The sequence below is a fragment of the Vespula vulgaris genome, chromosome 20, assembly GCF_905475345.1.
Source record: "Vespula vulgaris chromosome 20, iyVesVulg1.1, whole genome shotgun sequence".
NCBI classification, from domain to species: Eukaryota; Metazoa; Arthropoda; class Insecta; order Hymenoptera; family Vespidae; genus Vespula; species Vespula vulgaris.
Window position 1 is genome coordinate 423743 of NC_066605.1, and position 22770 is coordinate 446512.

The following is a 22770-nucleotide window of genomic DNA, read 5'->3' on the forward strand; positions in this document are numbered from 1 at the left end:
AAATCTAACCAACGAGGTAAAATGTAATTAATTTAACGTTTAATTGAACTTAGACAGACGAGAGATATTGTAAAAATATAGAAATATGCAGCCATCCGCCCGGTAATACTTGCGTTTTATAATTATATGTATAATTTAGTTACAGACTTTAAATATAATTAAGACATAGATTTCGATATATCGCAAGTATTACCGACCCAGGTCCCACCGCGTGGAGGTAGCTGCATCTGGGGACCCACGAACTAACGGGGACTCTACTCTTTAAGATTCGCGAGACCGGCGTGAGCAAATAATCGCCGAACAAATAAAACGAAGTCCCCGGTAGGACTTTTAATCGCGCTCGGACACTCACGTGAGTGTCCGAATGACTCTACTGCAAAATACGCATTACCGGCGTAATCTTATCTCTATATTAAGCAAATAAAACTAAGTCCACGGTAGGACACTTAATTCGCGCCCGAACACTCACGTGGTGTTAGTACAACGGTAATTCTACTCTAAAATACGCGTTCCCGGTGTTCGCGAGGCAACATGAGCGAACAGAGACATCAAGTCCGCAACGGTATCCTACTAGGGATGACGTTGAGGCCGTCAGCCTCGGATGCCCACATCCCACCTTTAAGCACGACCGTCCGTGCCTTTCGTATTTCGAACAATAAAACGAAGTCCACGGTAGGACTTTAATCGCGCCCGAACATCCACGTGAGTGCTAGAATAACGGTGACTCTACTCTAATTCGCGGTCCCGCGGGGTTGCATACACCTCACCATGGACTCAGGTGACTATAGATATAAGGTGGGTCAGTCAACGGACTGAACATCCTTACAAATAGCCATATACCATCCTCCTCAGTAGCACATAGACCGTCTCACTCTACAGTCATCCGATGACCGTATCACGACCGGTCATTTATTCGTTTTTAGCAATCAAACGAAGTCCATTATCGTAGGACTTTTAATCGCGCCCGGGAACACCACGCCTGTGCCCGCCGACACACGCGCAAGTGTTCTTTCTATCCTACCCGTATTCGCGCCTAACGATCGAATATGAAGCAAACCATTCGACGATACGTCGAACCTGCGCGACATATCGAAATCCGTGAAGAAGAGGAGAAGAAGAAGAGAAAGAGAGGAAAGAAAGCCGGAACGTGCGCGCATGTGAGAACCATAGAACTCGGAAGAAAAGAAAGAAAAGAATATCTGGAAGGTGCAATGAAACACGTGCACGAACGTGTGAAAAAGATGAAATTGAAAAGAAAAGATGGGCATAGAACATCGCTATACTCGACCAAAATCAGAGTACGAAAATCCAGCTGAGTTTTTTGGTAGCGAACGAAGGAGACCCGCACAGAAGCCCACGCCCATGAGCCCCTCCCATGGGTCCCACCCGAGAGAAACTATGATAATTAATTTTGAACTATTTCAATTATTATAGAGCTTACAATTTCAAAGTATAGGAATCAGTGTGACTTTACCAATGAATATACGGAAAGTGTAAGAAAGAATATAATATGTACGTCCTGCGATGTTCAATTTGGAATTACATAGAAGAAAATTTAGAAAAGTCTTAATGAACGCAGCCATTCGCTCGGCAATACTTGCACACCATAAGATGTTGATGAAACACAAGTACTTCCGACCCAGGTCCCACCGCGTGGAGGTTGCTGCAGTTGGAGACCCACGGGCTGACGGGGTCTCTACTCTGAAATTCGCGTGACCGGTGTGTTCAAATGATCGACGTTCTATAAAACGAAGTCCCCGGTAGGACTTTTAATCGCGCCCGAACACTCTCGGGAGTGTTAGAATAACGATGACTCTAAATTCGCGTTCGCGGCGTCCACGCACCAACCGAGAATTCAGGCGGCTAACTGGAGGAGGGTCAGTCCACTCTTACGGATAGCAAACCATTCTCTCGGCAGCACATAAACCGACACACATCCAGTCATTTCGTTTTAGCAATCAAACGATGTCCATTATCGCGCCCGAGAACACAACGCATGTGCCCGCCGACACACGCGCGAGTGTTCTTCCTATCCTACCCGTATCCCGCGCGGATATATCGAGATTCGCGAAGAAGAGGCAAAGGCGATGAGATAGAAAGAAAATGAGAAGAGAAGGAAGCCAGAACGAGAGAATGGAGCAGAAAAGAAAGAAAAGAATATCCGTAAGATGTAATGGAACACATGCACATGTGAAGAAGATGAGATTGGGAAGAAAAGATGAACATAGAATATCGACCAAAACCAGAGTACAAAAATCCAGCTCGATTTTTCGATGCAGAAAGAAGGAGACCCGCACAGAAGCCCACGCCCATGAGCCCTACTCATGGGTCCCACCCGAGAGAAACCATAATAATCTATTCCGAGCAATTATTACATTATAGAGCTATGCGTTTCGATGAATAGAAACTACTATAAACTTACTGTTGAAGATACAAAAGACGTATGAAACCATGCGAAATGTAACTTGGAATTACATGGAAAAGATTTTGAAAAAGATTTTAAAGTATGCAGCTATTCGCTCGGTAATACTTGTATCTCATAAGATTTCGACATAGCGAAAGTATTACCGACCCAGGTCCCACCGCGTGGAGGTTGCTGCATGTAGGACCCGCGGGCTAACGGGGACTCTACTCTAAAATCCGCGATCCGAGATGCCTTTCCGCTTCGGGAGCTTCGGGCTTCTCAGCAAACTGGAGATGTATAAAACCCCGCTTACAGATTGCTCCACTGTCCACACCGTCGGCTTCAGACATCTCGAGACACGACCGGTCGTGTCTATTTCGATTTCAAAAATCAAAGCGTAGTCCTCGGCAGGACTTAATCTCGCGTTCGCGAACACCCACGCGCGTGCCGGCCGTCACGCGCGTGAGTGTTTTCCTTATCATTCGCGTACGGAAGCAAGGAGACATACCCTCCCTGCATATAATAAGAATTATATGCAGAGAGGTTCCATTAACTTCCGTGTAGATATCCCACGTTGATCCGTCCCTCGATAACCTAATCTGAAACAGAAAAAAAATAATAGTAGTGCTAAATATAAAATCAAAAATTAAAAAGATAATAAAAATTAAATGTAAGAACAAAAACTAAAAAGTTAATAAAATTAAATATAAAAGCAAAAGTTAAAAAGTTAATAAAAGTTAAATTCAAAAGCAAAAATTAAAAGTATAATAGAAATTAAATATAAGAACAAAAATTATATATAAAATTATATGCAAAAACTTCCCTGTAAAAATTTAATTTCACGATGATTGGTCCCTCGAGGATTGGTCCCTCGATGATCTAACCTGAAACAGAAAAAGTATGAAACAGAATGAGAAACAGATATAAAGAAAATAGGGAAAGAACAGACAAACAGAAAAAGGAAAGAAGGGAAAATTTGCCTATGTATGCATGAGAAAAATTGAATTCCGAACGATGAATATATCTGGAAGATCGGTTCAGTCGATGAAAATCAGAATATCATAATTGAATTCGATTTTTCTTTAGTGAAAGAACGAAACCCGCCTAAGGCCCACACCCGAGGGCCCCTCCCAAGGGTCCCACCCGAAACTAACAATTAATAAATGTTAATAATAGTGATTCATATAGTAAGTAAAAGTACGTAATATATGTAATTATCAAAAGTATACAATCATCAAGGTATGTAAGTGATAAAAGTAAATCAGAATATATACGTATGATAACTAACATAAGTGGGACGAAAAAATTTTCTGTGCGTTCTCTTAGAAAATTAATTTAAAATTTCGTTATATTGAAATTTATTTATTGTGGAAATATAACTAACAATGTAGAATGAAATTAATTTAACGTCTAATTGAAATTAGACAGAAAAGATTTTGGAAAAATATTGAAATACGCAGCCATTCGCCCGGTAGTACTTGCGTTTTATAATTACGTATATATTTCAATTACAGATTTTTGATATAATTTAGACATAGATTTTAATATATCACAAGTACTACCGGCCCAGGTCCCACCGCTAGGAGGTTGCTGCGCTTGGGGACCCACGGGCTAACGGGGACTCTACTCTAATATTCGCGTGACCGGCGTGATCAAATAATCGGCGTTCTATAAAACGAAGTCCCCGGTAGGACTTTTAATCGCGCCCGAACACTCCCGTGAGTGTTAAAATAACGGTGACTCTACTCTAAATTCGCGTTCGCGGCGTCCACGCACCAACCGAGAATTCAGGCGGCTAACTGGAGGAGGGTCAGTCCACGCTTACGGATAGCAGATCCATACCGCTCGGCAGCACACGAACCGACACACGACCGGTCATTATTCGGTTTAGCAATCAAACGAAGTCCTTTACCGTAGGACTTTTATTCGCGCCCGAGAACACCACGCCTGTGTCCGCCGACACAGGCGTGAGTGTTCTTCCTATTCTACCCGTATTCGCGTCTAACGATCGATCATGAACCGAACCAATCAACGATAAATCGGACCTGCGCCGATATATCGGAATCCGTGGAGGAGCGGAGAAGAAGAAGAGATAGAGGAAAAGAAATCCGGAACATGCGCGCACGTGAACACCATAGAACTTAAAAGAAAAGAAAGAAAAGATATCCGGAAGGTGCAATGAAACACGTGCAGATATGAAAGAGATGAGATTAAAAAGAAAAGATGGACATAGAAAAGAAAAGAAAAAAGAAAATGAATTCGACCGAAGTCAGAGTACTGAAATCCAGCTCGATTTTTCAGTACAGAAAGAAGGAGACCCGCACAGAAGCCCACGCCCATGAGCCCCACTCATGGGACCCACCCGAGAGAATCTATCATAATTAATCTCGAATGATTACTTCAATAATTACATAGCTATGCGAATCAATGAATAAAAATGACTGTGAACTTAATGTTGAATAAACGAAAGATATAAGAAACAATGTGAAATATAATTTGGAATTACATAGAATAGATATTGGAAATGTCTTTGAAGCGTGCAGCTATTCGCTCGGTAATACTTGTATCTCATAAGATTTCGACATAGCGAAAGTATTACCGACCCAGGTCCCACCACGAGGAGGTAGCTGCATCTGGGGACCCGCGGGCTAACGGGGACTCTACTCTAAAATTCGCGATCCGAGATGCCTTTCCGCTTCGGGAGCTTCGGGCTTCTCAGCAAACTGGAGATGTATAAAACCCCGCTTACAGATTGCTCCACTGTCCACACCGTCGGCTTCAGACATCTCGAGACACGACCGGTCGTGTCTATTTCGATTTCGAAAATCAAAGCGTAGTCCTCGGTAGGACTTAATCTCGCGTCCGCGAACACCCACGCGCGTGCCGGCCGTCACGCGCGTGAGTGTTTTCCCTATCATTCGCGTACGGAAGCAAGGAGACATACCCTCCCTGCATATAATAAGAATTATATGCAGAAAGGTTCCTTTAACTCCCGTGTAAAAATCCCACGATGATCCGTCCCTCGATCACCTAGAGCCTGAAACAGAAAAAGAGTAAATGAAGAGAATAATGTAAGAGTACAAATTAAAAAGACAGTAAAAATTAAATATAGCAGCGAAAACTAAAAATTTAATAAAAATTAAATATAAGAACAAAAATTAAAAAGTTAATAAAACCGAAATATAAAAACAAAAATTGAAATGTTAATAAAAGTTAAATACAAAAGCAAAATTAAATACAAAAGCAATAAGTAAAAGTATAATAGAAATTAAATATAAAATATAAACAAAAATAATATGTAAAATTATATGCAAATACTTCCCTGTAAAAATTTAATTTCACGATGATCGGTCCCACGATGATCGGTCCCTCGATGATCTAACCTGAAACAGAAAAAGTATGAAACAGAATGAGAAATGGATATAAAGAAAATAGGAAAAGAGAAGAAAAATAGAAAAATGAAAGAAAAAGGCAAAATTTGCGTATGTACGCGCGAGAAAAATAGAATTGCGAACGATGTGTGTGTATCTCGAAGATCGGTTCAGTCGACGATAATCAGAATACCATAGTTGAATTCGATTTTTCTTTCGTGAAAGAACGAAACCCGCCTAAGGCCCACACCCGAGGGCCCCTCCCAAGGGTCCCACCCGAGAGAAGATAGAGAAGTTAATGAAGAACTTAATCAACTATTTAAAATAATTGTTCAATCTTCAATATACAGCCATACACTGGGTAATCTGAAATCCTGGTAGGTCTCCTTCCTGTAAAAGTGAGCAGAGAATATGTCATGTATTTAAATGCACTTGTTTCATTCCCATGTACACTTTTATTCAGTGCACTTTCAGTAGTCCTCACAAGTGCCATATTCTATACGTTTCGAAATCATTTTTTTAATATAAAACTTGATTTTATAAAAAGAAAATTATGGATTTAATTGAACTTTAGAAAAGAAATATGAGAAAAATTTATTAATAATAAAAATGTGTAAAATACGTAAAAATTCTATTCCCAATCGCATGGCACTGTGAGATGGGACCCGGAATGAATAGATCTTAGTTTCTGAAAATTATATTATTATTATATAAGAGCATTTTGAGTGACAACATGGTATAAATAAAATATGACTAAGAGTTATTCTCGAAGTGTTCTGTCGAAACTTCGAAAATAACTCTATAGTCTAATAGTTGCCCTCTTGAGCCACAATTTGTGGGGGCCTCTTCGGCACATAGCCTCTTCTTTGCTTCGTGCCCTAACAACTATTATAGAACATTTGAACTATCGCCAAGAAACTAGAACTATCTCTTATTCTAAAACGTCAAAGAAAACTAACAAATCTAACGCAACTCTAAACCAATCCTGAAACGAAAAATCGAGAAAGCATCGGAAGAGAAACGAGAATTAATATATTAGTTTCTGAAAATCCTAAGCTAAAAATCGATTAACTTATTTTGTGTTCTACGCGTTGTGATTCTACAAGTCTCTTTATCTTTTATCAACGACTCTACTCTATTTTATTCTTTCAAAAGCAATAACTCTATTGAGACTTTCTTTTATTAATAAAATTGATGAATCTTTATTTAAAAATGTAATGAAAAATCATTGGATGCTCCTTCTTACTAGCGATTTCTCTAATTATTAGAAAATAAATTATACAATCTCGCTTGTAATCCAGAAACTATCCATCGCGAATGTCTTCTTGCTTATTCATTATTAAAATTCGCGAATATCGCGGTACTTTACTATTTTGGCGAGAGAAAATTATTTAAAAATACATTCAAATAGTCAAAATTTCAAATAATTATAATTAACGCGTTTAAGCAAGAAGACTCTATCCTGATCTAATAAATAAATCAAAAAATAACGAACCATTCACGAGTAAATCTCCAAAGAAATTTACTAGTGGTCACTCATTGCTCTTCTACTAATTAATTACAACCAATCACTCGTGCCGATTCGGACCTTTCGTCCTCGACATGATTGAGTGATCGGAGGGACTTAAAAATTGACTTACTACTTTAGAAGTTCTGCGACGGCTCCAAAACACTGGACCGCGATTTAGGTCGAAATTGAGGGTGGATGATCTGTAGTTGGTTGAAAATGAGGTAGGTCGACATCGAAGTTGGTCGAGATCCTCTTCAGTGATGCACTGACTTTAATTCGCGGTAGTTATTTATTAACGAACGGTCACTGAATTTACTTAACGCAACTCTAAAATATTTTACAAGTACAGTCTGTGCGACTGTTAAAAAATCAAAAACTACGCGAGCAAACACTGACTCTAAGGACTGCATTGCACGCAGTCTATGCAAAAACACTTATGCTTTAAATCGCGAAACGCGAACGAACAAACACTGCTTCTACTTCGCGATAAATTTATTTTAGCGATACTATCACTCGATTACATCATTGCAACGCGCGCGATAGCAACGAGGTTCTGAAACAAAAATACAAACGAAATAATTAGTATCATTGTTATAATGAAAACTGTATAAATCATTCAACAAAATATGATAGAAAAATATACTTACTTTAAGTCTTCGTTAATACTCGCTCGATTTCGGCATCGTGCGAAAATTTCTAAGTCCACACATGGAGATAGATTTTCAAAGTCCCCCAAAGGTGCGAAAATTTCTAAGTCCACTCGTGGAGATAGATTTTCAAAGTTCCTCAAATGTGCGAAATATTCTAAGTCCACTCGTGGAGATAGATTTTCAAAGTCCCCAAGAGTTTCGAAAATTTCTAAGTCCGCTCGTGGAGATAGATTTTCAAAGTCCTCAAAGGTTTCGAAAATTTCTAAGTCCACTCGTGGAGATAGATTTTCAAAGTCCCCAAGAGGTTCGAAAATTTCTAAGTCCACTCGTGGAGATAGATTTTCAAAGTTCCTCAAATGTGCGAAATATTCTAAGTCCACTCGTGGAGATAGATTTTCAAAGTCCCCCAAAGGTGCGAAAATTTCTAAGTCCACTCGTGGAGATAGATTTTCAAAGTTCCTCAAATGTGCGAAATATTCTAAGTCCACTCGTGGAGATAGATTTTCAAAGTCCCCCAAAGGTGCGAAAATTTCTAAGTCCACTCGTGGAGATAGATTTTCAAAGTCCCCAAGAGTTTCGAAAATTTCTAAGTCCACTCGTGGAGATAGATTTTCAAAGTCCCCAAGAGTTTCGAAAATTTCTAAGTCCACTCGTGGAGATAGATTTTCAAAGTCCTCAAAGGTTTCGAAAATTTCTAAGTCCACTCGTGGAGATAGATTTTCAAAGTCCCCAAGAGTTTCTAAAATTTCTAAGTCCACTCGTGGAGATAGATTTTCAAAGTACACAAGAGTTTCGAAAATTTCTAAGTCCACACATAGAGATAGATTTTCAAAGTTCCTTAAAGGTGCGGAAATTTCTAAGTTCACTCGTCGAAGTCCAACGCACAACTGAACCAGGATCCCGACATTATTGTCGTCTCCCGAACCCGAGTATCCCCACCTCGCATTTAAATCTTGAATGAAATAAGCTGTTATGTATTTGAATAAACTGTTCGTTAATACTTGCACGAATGGCATCCCGAAATTTTCTAAGTTCACTGGTCGAAGTTCAAAGCACGACTGAACTAGGAACAACAAAGCTCGGTCAATGACTATGTTGTCGACTCACGCAGAAAATTATCCCCACTTCGCATTTAAGTGTAAAATCAAATAAACTGTTGTAGATATGAATTAACCGTTCGTTAATACTTGCACGAATGGCATCCCGAAAATTTCTAAGTTCACTGGTCGAAGTCTAACGCGCAACTGAACAATAAAGATCGGCCAAAGACCCGACATTGTTGTCGTCTCTCGAAGCCGTGTATCCCCACTTCGCATTCAAGTCTAAAATCAAATAAACTGTCGCATATTTGAATTAACTGTTCGTTAATACTTGCACGAATGGCATCCCGAAATTTTCTAAGTTCACTGGTCGAAGTCCAAAGCACGACTGAGCTAGGAACAACAAAGCTCGGTCAATGACTATGTTGTCGACTCACGCAGAAAATTATCCCCACTTCGCATTTAAGTCTAAAATCAAATAAACTGTTGTAGATTTGAATTAACTGTTCGGTAATAGTTGCACGAATGGCATCCGCGAAAATTTCTATGTACTCTCGTCGAGTTCCAAAGCACAACTAAACTAGTAAATGTCAAAGTCGTTTAGAGATCCGATTTTGTTTTCGACTCACAAAGAAAATTATCCCCGCTTCACAATTTAATTTTAAAACAAAATATTTCTCCGTTATTGAAAAAACATTGAAATATGCAACTATTTGAGCGGTGGTATATGAGTCCTTGACAACAGTTAAAGACAAAGATGAGAAAAAAAGAAAAAAGAGAAAAAGTAAAGAAAGAAGAAGAGAAAAATAGCACTGCAAAGATACTGAAAGAGTAAACCGCCCAAAAGTCCACGCCCCTCCCAAGGGTCCCACCCGAGACTATTGAATAATAAAAGTTAATAAAAGTAATTAATATTATAAATAAAAGTATATAAGTAATAAAAGTAGAAAACAATAAATAAGAATGACAGAACATAAGTGCGACAGAAAAGTTTTCTGTGCGTTTTCGTCTGAATTTTATAACTTTATTAATTTAGAATTTTGATATATTCAATTTATCTATATGTCGAAATCTAACCAACGAGGTAAAATGTAATTAATTTAACGTTTAATTGAACTTAGACAGACGAGAGATATTGTAAAAATATAGAAATATGCAGCCATCCGCCCGGTAATACTTGCGTTTTATAATTATATGTATAATTTAGTTACAGACTTTAAATATAATTAAGACATAGATTTCGATATATCGCAAGTATTACCGACCCAGGTCCCACCGCGTGGAGGTAGCTGCATCTGGGGACCCACGAACTAACGGGGACTCTACTCTTTAAGATTCGCGAGACCGGCGTGAGCAAATAATCGCCGAACAAATAAAACGAAGTCCCCGGTAGGACTTTTAATCGCGCTCGGACACTCACGTGAGTGTCCGAATGACTCTACTGCAAAATACGCATTACCGGCGTAATCTTATCTCTATATTAAGCAAATAAAACTAAGTCCACGGTAGGACACTTAATTCGCGCCCGAACACTCACGTGGTGTTAGTACAACGGTAATTCTACTCTAAAATACGCGTTCCCGGTGTTCGCGAGGCAACATGAGCGAACAGAGACATCAAGTCCGCAACGGTATCCTACTAGGGATGACGTTGAGGCCGTCAGCCTCGGATGCCCACATCCCACCTTTAAGCACGACCGTCCGTGCCTTTCGTATTTCGAACAATAAAACGAAGTCCACGGTAGGACTTTAATCGCGCCCGAACATCCACGTGAGTGCTAGAATAACGGTGACTCTACTCTAATTCGCGGTCCCGCGGGGTTGCATACACCTCACCATGGACTCAGGTGACTATAGATATAAGGTGGGTCAGTCAACGGACTGAACATCCTTACAAATAGCCATATACCATCCTCCTCAGTAGCACATAGACCGTCTCACTCTACAGTCATCCGATGACCGTATCACGACCGGTCATTTATTCGTTTTTAGCAATCAAACGAAGTCCATTATCGTAGGACTTTTAATCGCGCCCGGGAACACCACGCCTGTGCCCGCCGACACACGCGCAAGTGTTCTTTCTATCCTACCCGTATTCGCGCCTAACGATCGAATATGAAGCAAACCATTCGACGATACGTCGAACCTGCGCGACATATCGAAATCCGTGAAGAAGAGGAGAAGAAGAAGAGAAAGAGAGGAAAGAAAGCCGGAACGTGCGCGCATGTGAGAACCATAGAACTCGGAAGAAAAGAAAGAAAAGAATATCTGGAAGGTGCAATGAAACACGTGCACGAACGCGTGAAATAGATGAAATTGAAAAGAAAAGATGGGCATAGAACATCGACCAAAACCAGAGAACGAAAATCTAGCTGGGTTTTTGGTATTGAAAGAAGGAGACCCGCACAGAAGCCCACGCCCATGAGCCCCTCTCATGGGTCCCACCCGAGAGAGACTATGATAATTAATCTCGACTAAATATTTCAATATTATAGATCTAACAATTTCAAAGAATAGATACGTGAATTGACTAATGAATATACGGAAAGTGTAAGAAAGAATGTAAAATGTACGTCCTTCGATGTTTAATTTGGAATTACATAGGAGAAATTTTGGAGAAGTCTTAAAGAACGCAGCCATTCGCTCGGCAATACTTGCACACCATAAGATATTGATGAAACACAAGTACTTCCGACCCAGGTCCCACCGCGTGGAGGTTGCTGCAGTTGGAGACCCACGGGCTGACGGGGTCTCTAGTCTGAAATTCGCGTGACCGGCGTGATCAAGTAATCGGCGTTCAATAAAACGAAGTCCCCGGTAGGACTTTTAATCGCGCCCGAACACTCCCGTGAGTGTTAAAATAACGGTGACCCTACTCTAAATTCGCGTTCGCGGCGTCCACGTACCAACCGAGAATTCAGGCGGCTAACAGGAGGAGGGTCAGTCCACGCTTACGGATAGCAAACCATATTACTCGGCAGCACACGAACCGACACACGACCGATCATTATTCGGTTTAGCAATCAAACGAAGTCCATTACCGTAGGACTTTTATTCGCGCCCGAGAACACCACGTCTGTGCCCGCCGACACAGGCGGAAATGTTCTTCCTATCGTATCCGTATTCGCGTCTAACAATCGATCATGAACCGAACCTTTCGACGATACATTGGACCTACGCCGATATATCGAAATCCGCGAAGAAGAGGAAAAGAAAACCGGAACATGCGCGCACGTAAAACCGATAGAACTCCGAAGAAAAGATGGACATAGAATATCGGTATTCCCGACATAAACCAGAGTACGAAAATTGAGTTCGATTTTTCCGTACTGAAAGAAGGAGACCCGCACAGAAGCCCACGCCCATGAGCCCCACTCATGGGACCCACCCGAGAGGAACTGTAATAATTATCTTGAATAATTATTTCAATTATTACATACGTCAAATATATTAATATTACTACGCGAATCCACGAATAAAAATGACTGTGAACTTATTGCTGGATATACGAAAGATGTAAGAAACAATGTGAAATGTAATTTGGAATTACATAGAAAAGATCTTGGAAAAATGTAGAAATGTGCAGCCATTCGCTCGGAAATACTTGCAGCTTCCAAGATTTCGATACACAACAAGTACTGCCGACCCAGGTCCCACCGCGTGGAGGTTGCTGCATGTGGAGACCCACGGACTAACGGTGACTCTACTTTTTACTACTTCTACTACTATCAAGAAAGCAAAGCAACGGGGCGACCTCCACTCCCGACGAATTCAAGCCTCCAAACGCTAAAATTGCAGCCCCATGCGTCTCCGCATTTGGGAACCGACTTACGCATAGCTCAACTATCCAACATCGGAAGCTTCGATCACCACTTAAGCACGACCGATTGTGCTTTCGCGACAAACGCCGGAACCCAAAATGGAATCTACCGCAGTCACGATACTTACGCGAGCATTCCGGAAACACTCACGCGAATATGTTGAATGCGTTAGAGCCAATTTTGGACTTAATCGCGCCCGAGAACACCAACGCCTATGCCAGCCGACATAAGCGAGTGTTCTTCTATCTTGCCCGAACGGGAGAAAAGAAATCCATCTACGCCAGAGGTAGAAAGATTCTTTAAACACCCGTGTAAAAATCTAAATCCCTCCATGGTCCTTGGGCGGTGGAACGGTTGCGGCACGTGGAAATGCACGGACTAACGTGGACTCTACTCTAAAATCCGCGATCCGAGATGCCTTTCCGCTTCGGGAGCTTCAAGCTTCTCAGCAAACTGGAGATGTATAAAACCCCGCTTACAGATCGCTCCACCGTCCACACCGTCGGCTTCAGACATCTCGAGACACGACCGGTCGTGTCTATTTCGATTCCCAAATCAAAACGTAGTCCTCGGCAGGACTTAAACTCGCGTCCGCGAACACCCACGCGCGTGCCGGCCGTCACGCGCGTGGGTGTTTTCTCTATCATTCGCGTACGGAAGCAAGGAGACATACCCTCCCTGCATATAATAAAGATTATATGCAGAGAGGTTCCTTTAACTCCCGTGTAAGAATCCGTCCCTCCATCACCTAACCTGAAACAGAAAAATAATAAAAGAGTAAAAGATAATCCTGTAAAAATTACATGCGAAATTATATGTAAAATGCCATTATATACAATAACTTCCCTGTAAAAATATAATTTCACCATGGTAGATCCGTCGATGACCTAACCTAGAACAGAAAAAGAAACAAAGAAGAGATAAAGATAAAAGAAAAAATTAAAAAGATAATACAAATTAATTATAAGAACAAAAATGAAACAGATAAAAATTAAATATAACAACAAAAATTAAAAAAATAATAAAAATTAATTATATGAACAGAAATGAAAAAATAAAAATTAAATATAACAGCAAAAATTAAAGAGATAATAAAAATTAAATATAACAACAAAATTATAGGTAAAATTATATGCAAAGAGATATTTATATTTAAATACATCCCTGTAAAAATTTAATTTCATGATGATCGGTCCCTCGATGATCGGTCCCTCGATGATCTAACCTGTAACAGAGGAACAGATATAAAAAAAAGAAGAAAAAATAAGAAAAAGAAAAAAGAAAAAAGGAAGGAGTACTTGTGAATATGCACGTGAGAAAAATAGAATCAGAATACTATAATTGAATTCGATTTTTCCTTAGTGAAAGAACGAAACCCGCCTAAGGCCCACACCCGAGGGCCCCTCCCAAGGGTCCCACCCAACACTAATGGTTAATGATAGTTAATAAAAGTAATTAATATAATAAATATAAGTATAAAATCCATATAATTATCAAAAATCAATAATTAATAAAAGTATATAATCAATATAATTAATAAAAGTATATAAGTAATAAAAATAAAGTTAAAAATCATGAGTGACAGAGAACATAAGTGCGACAGAAATGTTTTCTGTGCGTTTTCGTATTTCTTTTATAACTTTATTAATTTAAAATTTTCATATATTCGATTTATTTTTCTGTTAAAGTACGATTAGCAATTTAAAATGTAATTAATTCAAATTATTCTAATTGAAATTTTACAGAAAAAAGAATTTCGAAAAACATTCGAATATGCAGCCATCCGCCCGGTAGTACTTGCGCTATAGGATTATATATACAAATTCGTTATAAATTTTAGGTAACATGTACAATTTAATTATAGACTTTAGAAATAATTTAGACAGATTTCACTATATCGCAAGTACTACCGACCCAGGTCCCACCGCTTGGAGGTTGCTGCATCTGGGGACCCACGGGCTAACGGGGACTCTACTCTAAAATTCGCGTTCGAGATGTCTTTCCGCTTCGGGAGTTTCAGGCTGATCAGAAAACTGGAAACGAACGAGACCCTGCTTACGAAAAACTCCACTGTCCACACCGTCAGCTTCAGACATCTCGAGACACGACCGGTCGTGTCTATTTCGATTCACAAATCAAAACGTAGTCCTCGGTAGGACTTATAATTTCGCGACCGCGAACACTCATGCGCGTGACGACCGGCACGCGCGTGAATGTTATCCCTATCATTCGCGTACGGAAGCAAGGAGACATACCCTCTCTGAATATAATTTGAATTATATGCAGCGAGGTTCCATTAACTTCCGTGTAAACATCCCACGATGACGATTCTCGATGATTTAGAAACAGAAAAAGAGAAAGAGTAAAAGCAGATGGGAAGACGAAAAAGAAGAAGAGGAAAAGAAAAGAGATACCGGGAATGTGTGCGAAAGTTTTAGAGAAAGATAGAATTTGATACGACGGATGAATATCTTGTAATTCACTTCACTTGAGAAAAATCAAAGTACCAAAATCGAGAGAAAGTAGAGTTTTTAATCTCGGATAATATTTTAAATAATTATACATCCATGCGTTTGAAGAAGTAGAAAAATATGTAATCGATAGAAATATATGTAATAAATATAATAAATATGCCTATAATAAATATATGCTTGCTTATACATGAGTGGAAATGCTTATAATAAGTAGAAATATGTAGAAGAGATAGAAGTGTATAATAATTCAAGAAATAAATATCACGTTGGCCGTTCCCTCGATGATAAATCCCTCGATGATCTTCCCTCGATGATCCATCCCTCGATGATCTGACCTGAAACAGAAAAGGATTAAAAGAAAAGAAGAAGAAAATAAAAAGAGGAAAGAGCTTCTTTGCAAGATACTGAGAAAGTAACCCGCACAAAGGCCCACACCCGAGGGCCCCTCCCAAGGGTCCCACCCGAGAGAAGCTTGAGTACTTAAACTGGATCAGTTAATTTGGAACAATTTCAAGTTGAAAGTAAGAGAAAATCAGAGTGGGAAAGTTTCGATCCTAATCTAAACGAATATTCTCTTCCCGTACCGCACGAAAGAAAGAACTTGCCTTGCATATCAGTGCGTCTGTATCAATTCCATATGCACTTTTATTCAGCACACTTTAGAAAGAAAACATTAGAAGAGAGAATAAAAAGAAAATAAAAATTTACAACTCGACGTTAATAGTAAAAATGAATAACATATGTAATAATTCCATTCCCGTACGAGTACCAATGTGGGGTGGAAGACGGAGTGTTACGTCATCCGGGTTTCTGAAATCAAAATTATTATTACATAAGAGCATTTTGGGTGACCACATCGGAATTAAAATATATCTATTTCAACAAATCTGTCGAACCTTCGAAAATAAAACTACAATCCAACAGCAGCCCCCTTGAGCCAAAGCTTGTGGGACCCTCTTCGAGATATAGCATTTTCTTTACTTCATGCCCAACAACAACAGAACATTCGATAACCACCATTAACTAGCCTTATTATAAAACTTGCAAGAAAACTAATAAATCTAAGGAAACTCGAAAACCATTCTGAAACGAAAAATCGAAAGAAATTTCCTAGTGGTCACTCAATACTCTTTTACATAATAATTACAACCAATCACTCGTGCCGATTAGGACCTTTCGTCCTCGACATGATTAAGTGATCAGAGGGACTTAAAAATAAACTCACTACTTAAGAAGTTCTGCGATGGCTCCAAAACACTGGACCGCGATTTAGGTCGAAATTGAGGGTGGATGATTTGTAGTTGGTTGAAAATGAGGTAGGTCGACATCGAAGTTGGTCGAGATCCTCTTCAGTGATGCACTGACTTTAATTCGCGGTAGTTATTTATTAACGAACGGTCACTGAATTTACTTAACGCAACTCTAAAATATTTTACAAGTACAGTCTGTGCAACTGTTAAAAAATCAAAAACTACGCGAGCAAACACTGACTCTAAGGACTGCATTGCACGCAGTCTATGCAAAAACACTTATGCTTTAAATCGCGAAACGCGAATGAACAAACACTGCTTCTACTTCGCGATAAATTTATTTTAGCGATACTATCACTCGATTACATCATTGCAACGCGCGCGATAGCAACGAGGTTCTGAAACAAAAAAACAAATGAAATAATTAGTATCATTGTTATAATGAAAACTGTAAAAATCATTCAACAAATATATGATGGAAAAATATACTTACTTTAAGTCTTCGTTAATACTCGCTCGAATTCGGCATCGTGCGAAAATTTCTAAGTCCCTTCCTGGTGGTAGATTGTCAAAGTCCCCGGAAGGCACAGAAATTTCTAAGTCCATTGCCGGCGGTAGATTGTCAAAGTCCCCGGAAGGCACAGAAATTTCTAAGTCCATTGCCGGCGGTAGATTGTCAAAGTCCCCGGAAGGCACAGAAATTTCAAAGTCCACTCCCGGCGGTAGATTGTCAAAGTGCCCGGAAGGCACAGAAATTTCTAAGTCCCTTCCTGGTGGTAGATTGTCAAAGTCCCCGGAAGGCACAGAAATTTCTAAGTCCATTGCCGGCGGTAGATTGTCAAAGTCCCCGGAAGGCACAGAAATTTCTAAGTCCCTCCCTGGTGGTAGATTGTCAAAGTCACCGGAAGGCACAGAAATTTCTAAGTCCCTTCCTGGTGGTAGATTGTCAAAGTCCCCGGAAGGCACAGAAATGTCTAAGTCCCTCCCTGGTGGTAGATTGTCAAAGTCCCCGAAGGCACAGAAATTTCTAAGTCCCTCCCTGGTGGTAGATTGTCAAAGTGCCCGGAAGGCACAGAAATTTCTAAGTCCCTCCCTGGTGGTAGATTGTCAAAGTGCCCGGAAGGCACAGAAATTTCTAAGTCCACTCCCGGCGGTAGATTGTCAAAGTGCCCGGAAGGCACAGAAATTTCTAAGTCCCTCCCTGGTGGTAGATTGTCAAAGTCCCCGAAGGCACAGAAATTTATAAGTCCCTTCCTGGTGGTAGATTGTCAAAGTCCCCGAAGGCACAGAAATTTCTAAGTCCCTCCCTGGTGGTAGATTGTCAAAGTCCCCGGAAGGCACAGAAATTTCTAAGTCCCTCCCTGGTGGTAGATTGTCAAAGTCCCCGGAAGGCACAGAAATTTCTAAGTCCCTTCCTGGTGGTAGATTGTCAAAGTCCCCGGAAGGCACAGAAATTTCTAAGTCCATTGCCGGCGGTAGATTGTCAAAGTCCCCGGAAGGCACAGAAATTTCTAAGTCCCTCCCTGGTGGTAGATTGTCAAAGTCACCGGAAGGCACAGAAATTTCTAAGTCCCTTCCTGGCGGTAGATTGTCAAAGTCCCCGGAAGGCACAGAAATTTCAAAGTCCACTCCCGGCGGTAGATTGTCAAAGTGCCCGGAAGGCACAGAAATTTCAAAGTCCACTCCCGGCGGTAGATTGTCAAAGTCCCCGGAAGGCACAGAAATTTCTAAGTCCCTCCCTGGTGGTAGATTGTCAAAGTCCCCGAAGGCACAGAAATTTCTAAGTCCCTTCCTGGCGGTAGATTGTCAAAGTCCCCGGAAGGCACAGAAATTTCTAAGTCCATTGCCGGCGGTAGATTGTCAAAGTCCCCGGAAGGCACAGAAATTTCAAAGTCCACTCCCGGCGGTAGATTGTCAAAGTGCCCGGAAGGCACAGAAATTTCAAAGTCCACTCCCGGCGGTAGATTGTCAAAGTCCCCGGAAGGCACAGAAATTTCAAAGTCCACTCCCGGCGGTAGATTGTCAAAGTCCCCGGAAGGCACAGAAATTTCTAAGTCCCTCCCTGGTGGTAGATTGTCAAAGTCCCCGAAGGCACAGAAATTTCTAAGTCCCTCCCTGGTGGTAGATTGTCAAAGTCCCCGAAGGCACAGAAATTTCTAAGTCCCTCCCTGGTGGTAGATTGTCAAAGTCCCCGGAAGGCACAGAAATTTCTAAGTCCATTGCCGGCGGTAGATTGTCAAAGTCCCCGGAAGGCACAGAAATTTCAAAGTCCACTCCCGGCGGTAGATTGTCAAAGTCCCCGGAAGGCACAGAAATTTCTAAGTCCATTGCCGGCGGTAGATTGTCAAAGTCCCCGGAAGGCACAGAAATTTCAAAGTCCACTCCCGGCGGTAGATTGTCAAAGTGCCCGGAAGGCACAGAAATTTCAAAGTCCACTCCCGGCGGTAGATTGTCAAAGTGCCCGGAAGGCACAGAAATTTCTAAGTCCATTGCCGGCGGTAGATTGTCAAAGTCCCCGGAAGGCACAGAAATTTCAAAGTCCACTCCCGGCGGTAGATTGTCAAAGTGCCCGGAAGGCACAGAAATTTCTAAGTCCACTCCCGGCGGTAGATTGTCAAAGTGCCCGGAAGGCACAGAAATTTCTAAGTCCCTTCCTGGTGGTAGATTGTCAAAGTCCCCGGAAGGCACAGAAATTTCTAAGTCCATTGCCGGCGGTAGATTGTCAAAGTCCCCGGAAGGCACAGAAATTTCTAAGTCCATTGCCGGCGGTAGATTGTCAAAGTCCCCGGAAGGCACAGAAATTTCAAAGTCCACTCCCGGCGGTAGATTGTCAAAGTGCCCGGAAGGCACAGAAATTTCAAAGTCCACTCCCGGCGGTAGATTGTCAAAGTCCCCGGAAGGCACAGAAATTTCTAAGTCCCTCCCTGGTGGTAGATTGTCAAAGTCCCCGAAGGCACAGAAATTTCTAAGTCCCTTCCTGGCGGTAGATTGTCAAAGTCCCCGGAAGGCACAGAAATTTCTAAGTCCATTGCCGGCGGTAGATTGTCAAAGTCCCCGGAAGGCACAGAAATTTCAAAGTCCACTCCCGGCGGTAGATTGTCAAAGTGCCCGGAAGGCACAGAAATTTCAAAGTCCACTCCCGGCGGTAGATTGTCAAAGTCCCCGGAAGGCACAGAAATTTCAAAGTCCACTCCCGGCGGTAGATTGTCAAAGTCCCCGGAAGGCACAGAAATTTCTAAGTCCCTCCCTGGTGGTAGATTGTCAAAGTCCCCGAAGGCACAGAAATTTCTAAGTCCCTCCCTGGTGGTAGATTGTCAAAGTCCCCGAAGGCACAGAAATTTCTAAGTCCCTCCCTGGTGGTAGATTGTCAAAGTCCCCGGAAGGCACAGAAATTTCTAAGTCCATTGCCGGCGGTAGATTGTCAAAGTCCCCGGAAGGCACAGAAATTTCAAAGTCCACTCCCGGCGGTAGATTGTCAAAGTCCCCGGAAGGCACAGAAATTTCTAAGTCCATTGCCGGCGGTAGATTGTCAAAGTCCCCGGAAGGCACAGAAATTTCAAAGTCCACTCCCGGCGGTAGATTGTCAAAGTGCCCGGAAGGCACAGAAATTTCAAAGTCCACTCCCGGCGGTAGATTGTCAAAGTGCCCGGAAGGCACAGAAATTTCTAAGTCCATTGCCGGCGGTAGATTGTCAAAGTCCCCGGAAGGCACAGAAATTTCAAAGTCCACTCCCGGCGGTAGATTGTCAAAGTCCCCGGAAGGCACAGAAATTTCAAAGTCCACTCCCGGCGGTAGATTGTCAAAGTCCCCGGAAGGCACAGAAATTTCTAAGTCCCTCCCTGGTGGTAGATTGTCAAAGTCCCCGGAAGGCACAGAAATTTCTAAGTCCCTCCCTGGTGATAGATTGTCAAAGTCCCCGGAAGGCACAGAAATTTCTAAGTCCCTCCCTGGTGGTAGATTGTCAAAGTGCCCGGAAGGCACAGAAATTTCTAAGTCCCTCCCTGGTGGTAGATTGTCAAAGTCCCCGGAAGGCACAGAAATTTCTAAGTCCATTGCCGGCGGTAGATTGTCAAAGTCCCCGGAAGGCACAGAAATTTCTAAGTCCCTCCCTGGTGGTAGATTGTCAAAGTCCCCGGAAGGCACAGAAATTTCTAAGTCCCTCCCTGGTGGTAGATTGTCAAAGTCCCCGGAAGGCACAGAAATGTCTAAGTCCATTGCCGGCGGTAGATTGTCAAAGTGCCCGGAAGGCACAGAAATTTCAAAGTCCACTCCCGGCGGTAGATTGTCAAAGTGCCCGGAAGGCACAGAAATTTCTAAGTCCCTTCCTGGTGGTAGATTGTCAAAGTCCCCGGAAGGCACAGAAATGTCTAAGTCCATTGCCGGCGGTAGATTGTCAAAGTGCCCGGAAGGCACAGAAATTTCAAAGTCCACTCCCGGCGGTAGATTGTCAAAGTCCCCGGAAGGCACAGAAATTTCTAAGTCCACTCCCGGCGGTAGATTGTCAAAGTGCCCGGAAGGCACAGAAATTTCTAAGTCCCTTCCTGGTGGTAGATTGTCAAAGTCCCCGGAAGGCACAGAAATGTCTAAGTCCATTGCCGGCGGTAGATTGTCAAAGTGCCCGGAAGGCACAGAAATTTCAAAGTCCACTCCCGGCGGTAGATTGTCAAAGTCCCCGGAAGGCACAGAAATTTCTAAGTCCCCCATGGAGAAAGACTGTCAACGACTTCCGAAAGTGCAAAGTGGAAATCTAAAACAAAAAGAATAGCATAGAATTTGGAAAATAAGAATGATACGACATTGTACTTGCGTAAAATCTTCGTGAGTCCTCGCTCCTATAGCATCCCATGGAAATTTCTATGTCCCCCATGAAGGAAGACTGTCAGCGGCCATGGAAGTGCAAAGTGGAAATCTAAAACAAAAAGAATAGCATAGAATTTGGAAAATAAGAATGATACAACATTGTACTTGCGTAAAATCTTCGTGAGTCCTCGCTCCTATGGCATCCCATGGAAATTTCTATGTCCCCCATGGAGAAAGACTGTCAACGGCCATGGAAGTGCAAAGTGGAAATCTAAAACAAAAAGAATAGCATAGAATTTGGAAAATAAGAATGATACAACATTGTACTTGCGTAAAATCTTCGTGAGTCCTCGCTCCTATGGCATCCCATGGAAATTTCTATGTCCCCCATGGAGAAAGACTGTCAGCGGCCATGGAAGTGCAAAGTGGAAATCTAAAACAAAAAGAATAGCATAGAATTTGGAAAATAAGAATGATACAACATTGTACTTGCGTAAAATCTTCGTGAGTCCTCGCTCCTATGGCATCCCATGGAAATTTCTATGTCCCCCATGGAGAAAGACTGTCAACGGCCATGGAAGTGCAAAGTGGAAATCTAAAACAAAAAGAATAGCATAGAATTTGGAAAATAAGAATGATACAACATTGTACTTGCGTAAAATCTTCGTGAGTCCTCGCTCCTATGGCATCCCATGGAAATTTCTATGTCCCCCATGGAGGAAGACTGTCAGCGGCCATGGAAGTGCAAAGTGGAAATCTAAAACAAAAAGAATAGCATAGAATTTGGAAAATAAGAATGATACAACATTGTACTTGCGTAAAATCTTCGTCAGTCCTCGCTCCTGTGGCAGCCTGTGAAAATTTCTAAGTTCTCTCGTCGACGTCCAAAACACAAATGAACTCGTAACTGTTATGGTCGGCCAAAGAACCGACTTTGTTGTCGTCTCTCGTCACCGAGTATCCCCACTTCGCCTTTAAATCTAAAACCAACAATATTTCGTATATTCGTATTAACTGCTCGTTAATACTCGCTCCTATGGCATCCTATGGAAATTTCTATGTCCCCCATGGAGAAAGACTGTCAGCGGCCATGGAAGTGCAAAGTGGAAATCTAAAACAAAAAGAATAGCATAGAATTTGGAAAATAAGAATGATACAACATTGTACTTGCGTAAAATCTTCGTCAGTCCTCGCTCCTGTAGCATCCCATGGAAATTTCTATGTCCCCCATGGAGGAAGACTGTCAGCGGCCATGGAAGTGCAAAGTGGAAATCTAAAACAAAAAGAATAGCATAGAATTTGGAAAATAAGAATGATACAACATTGTACTTGCGTAAAATCTTCGTGAGTCCTCGCTCCTATGGCATCCCATGGAAATTTCTATGTCCCCCATGGAGAAAGACTGTCAGCGGCCATGGAAGTGCAAAGTGGAAATCTAAAACAAAAAGAAT

The 22770-nt window shown here is 41.6% G+C and overlaps 2 protein-coding genes across 2 annotated transcripts; both read right to left on the bottom strand.

Annotated features, from left to right (window-relative positions):
* Nucleotides 1-7807: 7807 nt before the first annotated feature.
* On the bottom strand, nucleotides 7808-9714 carry LOC127071144 (uncharacterized). The gene is made up of 2 exons (XM_051010079.1): nucleotides 7933-9714; nucleotides 7808-7838 (listed from the first exon to the last, which is right to left on the bottom strand). Exons 1-2 carry the CDS (start codon nucleotides 8949-8951, stop codon nucleotides 7808-7810), a joined length of 1050 nt encoding a protein of 349 aa, XP_050866036.1. The 5' UTR covers nucleotides 8952-9714.
* Nucleotides 9715-16766: 7052 nt separating this feature from the next.
* LOC127070953 (uncharacterized) lies at nucleotides 16767-17341 on the bottom strand. Its single transcript, XM_051009593.1, has 2 exons — nucleotides 17013-17341; nucleotides 16767-16917 (listed from the first exon to the last, which is right to left on the bottom strand). The coding sequence occupies exons 1-2, from the start codon at nucleotides 17339-17341 to the stop codon at nucleotides 16887-16889; spliced, it is 360 nt and encodes a 119-aa protein (XP_050865550.1). The 3' UTR covers nucleotides 16767-16886.
* Between the last annotated feature and the right edge of the window lie 5429 nt (nucleotides 17342-22770).

What these genes read in the sequence shown, in the direction of transcription:
- LOC127070953 (XM_051009593.1), bottom strand. Translation starts at nt 17,341, where the DNA reads ATGGACTTAGAAATTTCTGTGCCTTCCGGGGACTTTGACAATCTACCA. An exon ending in AGTATTAACGAAGACTTAAA is followed by an intron (nt 16,918 to 17,012) that starts GTAAGTATATTT and finishes TTTTTGTTTCAG; the next exon opens with AACCTCGTTGCTATCGCGCG.
- LOC127071144 (XM_051010079.1), bottom strand. Translation starts at nt 8,951, where the DNA reads ATGCCATTCGTGCAAGTATTAACGAACAGTTTATTCAAATACATAACA. An exon ending in AGTATTAACGAAGACTTAAA is followed by an intron (nt 7,839 to 7,932) that starts GTAAGTATATTT and finishes TTTTTGTTTCAG; the next exon opens with AACCTCGTTGCTATCGCGCG.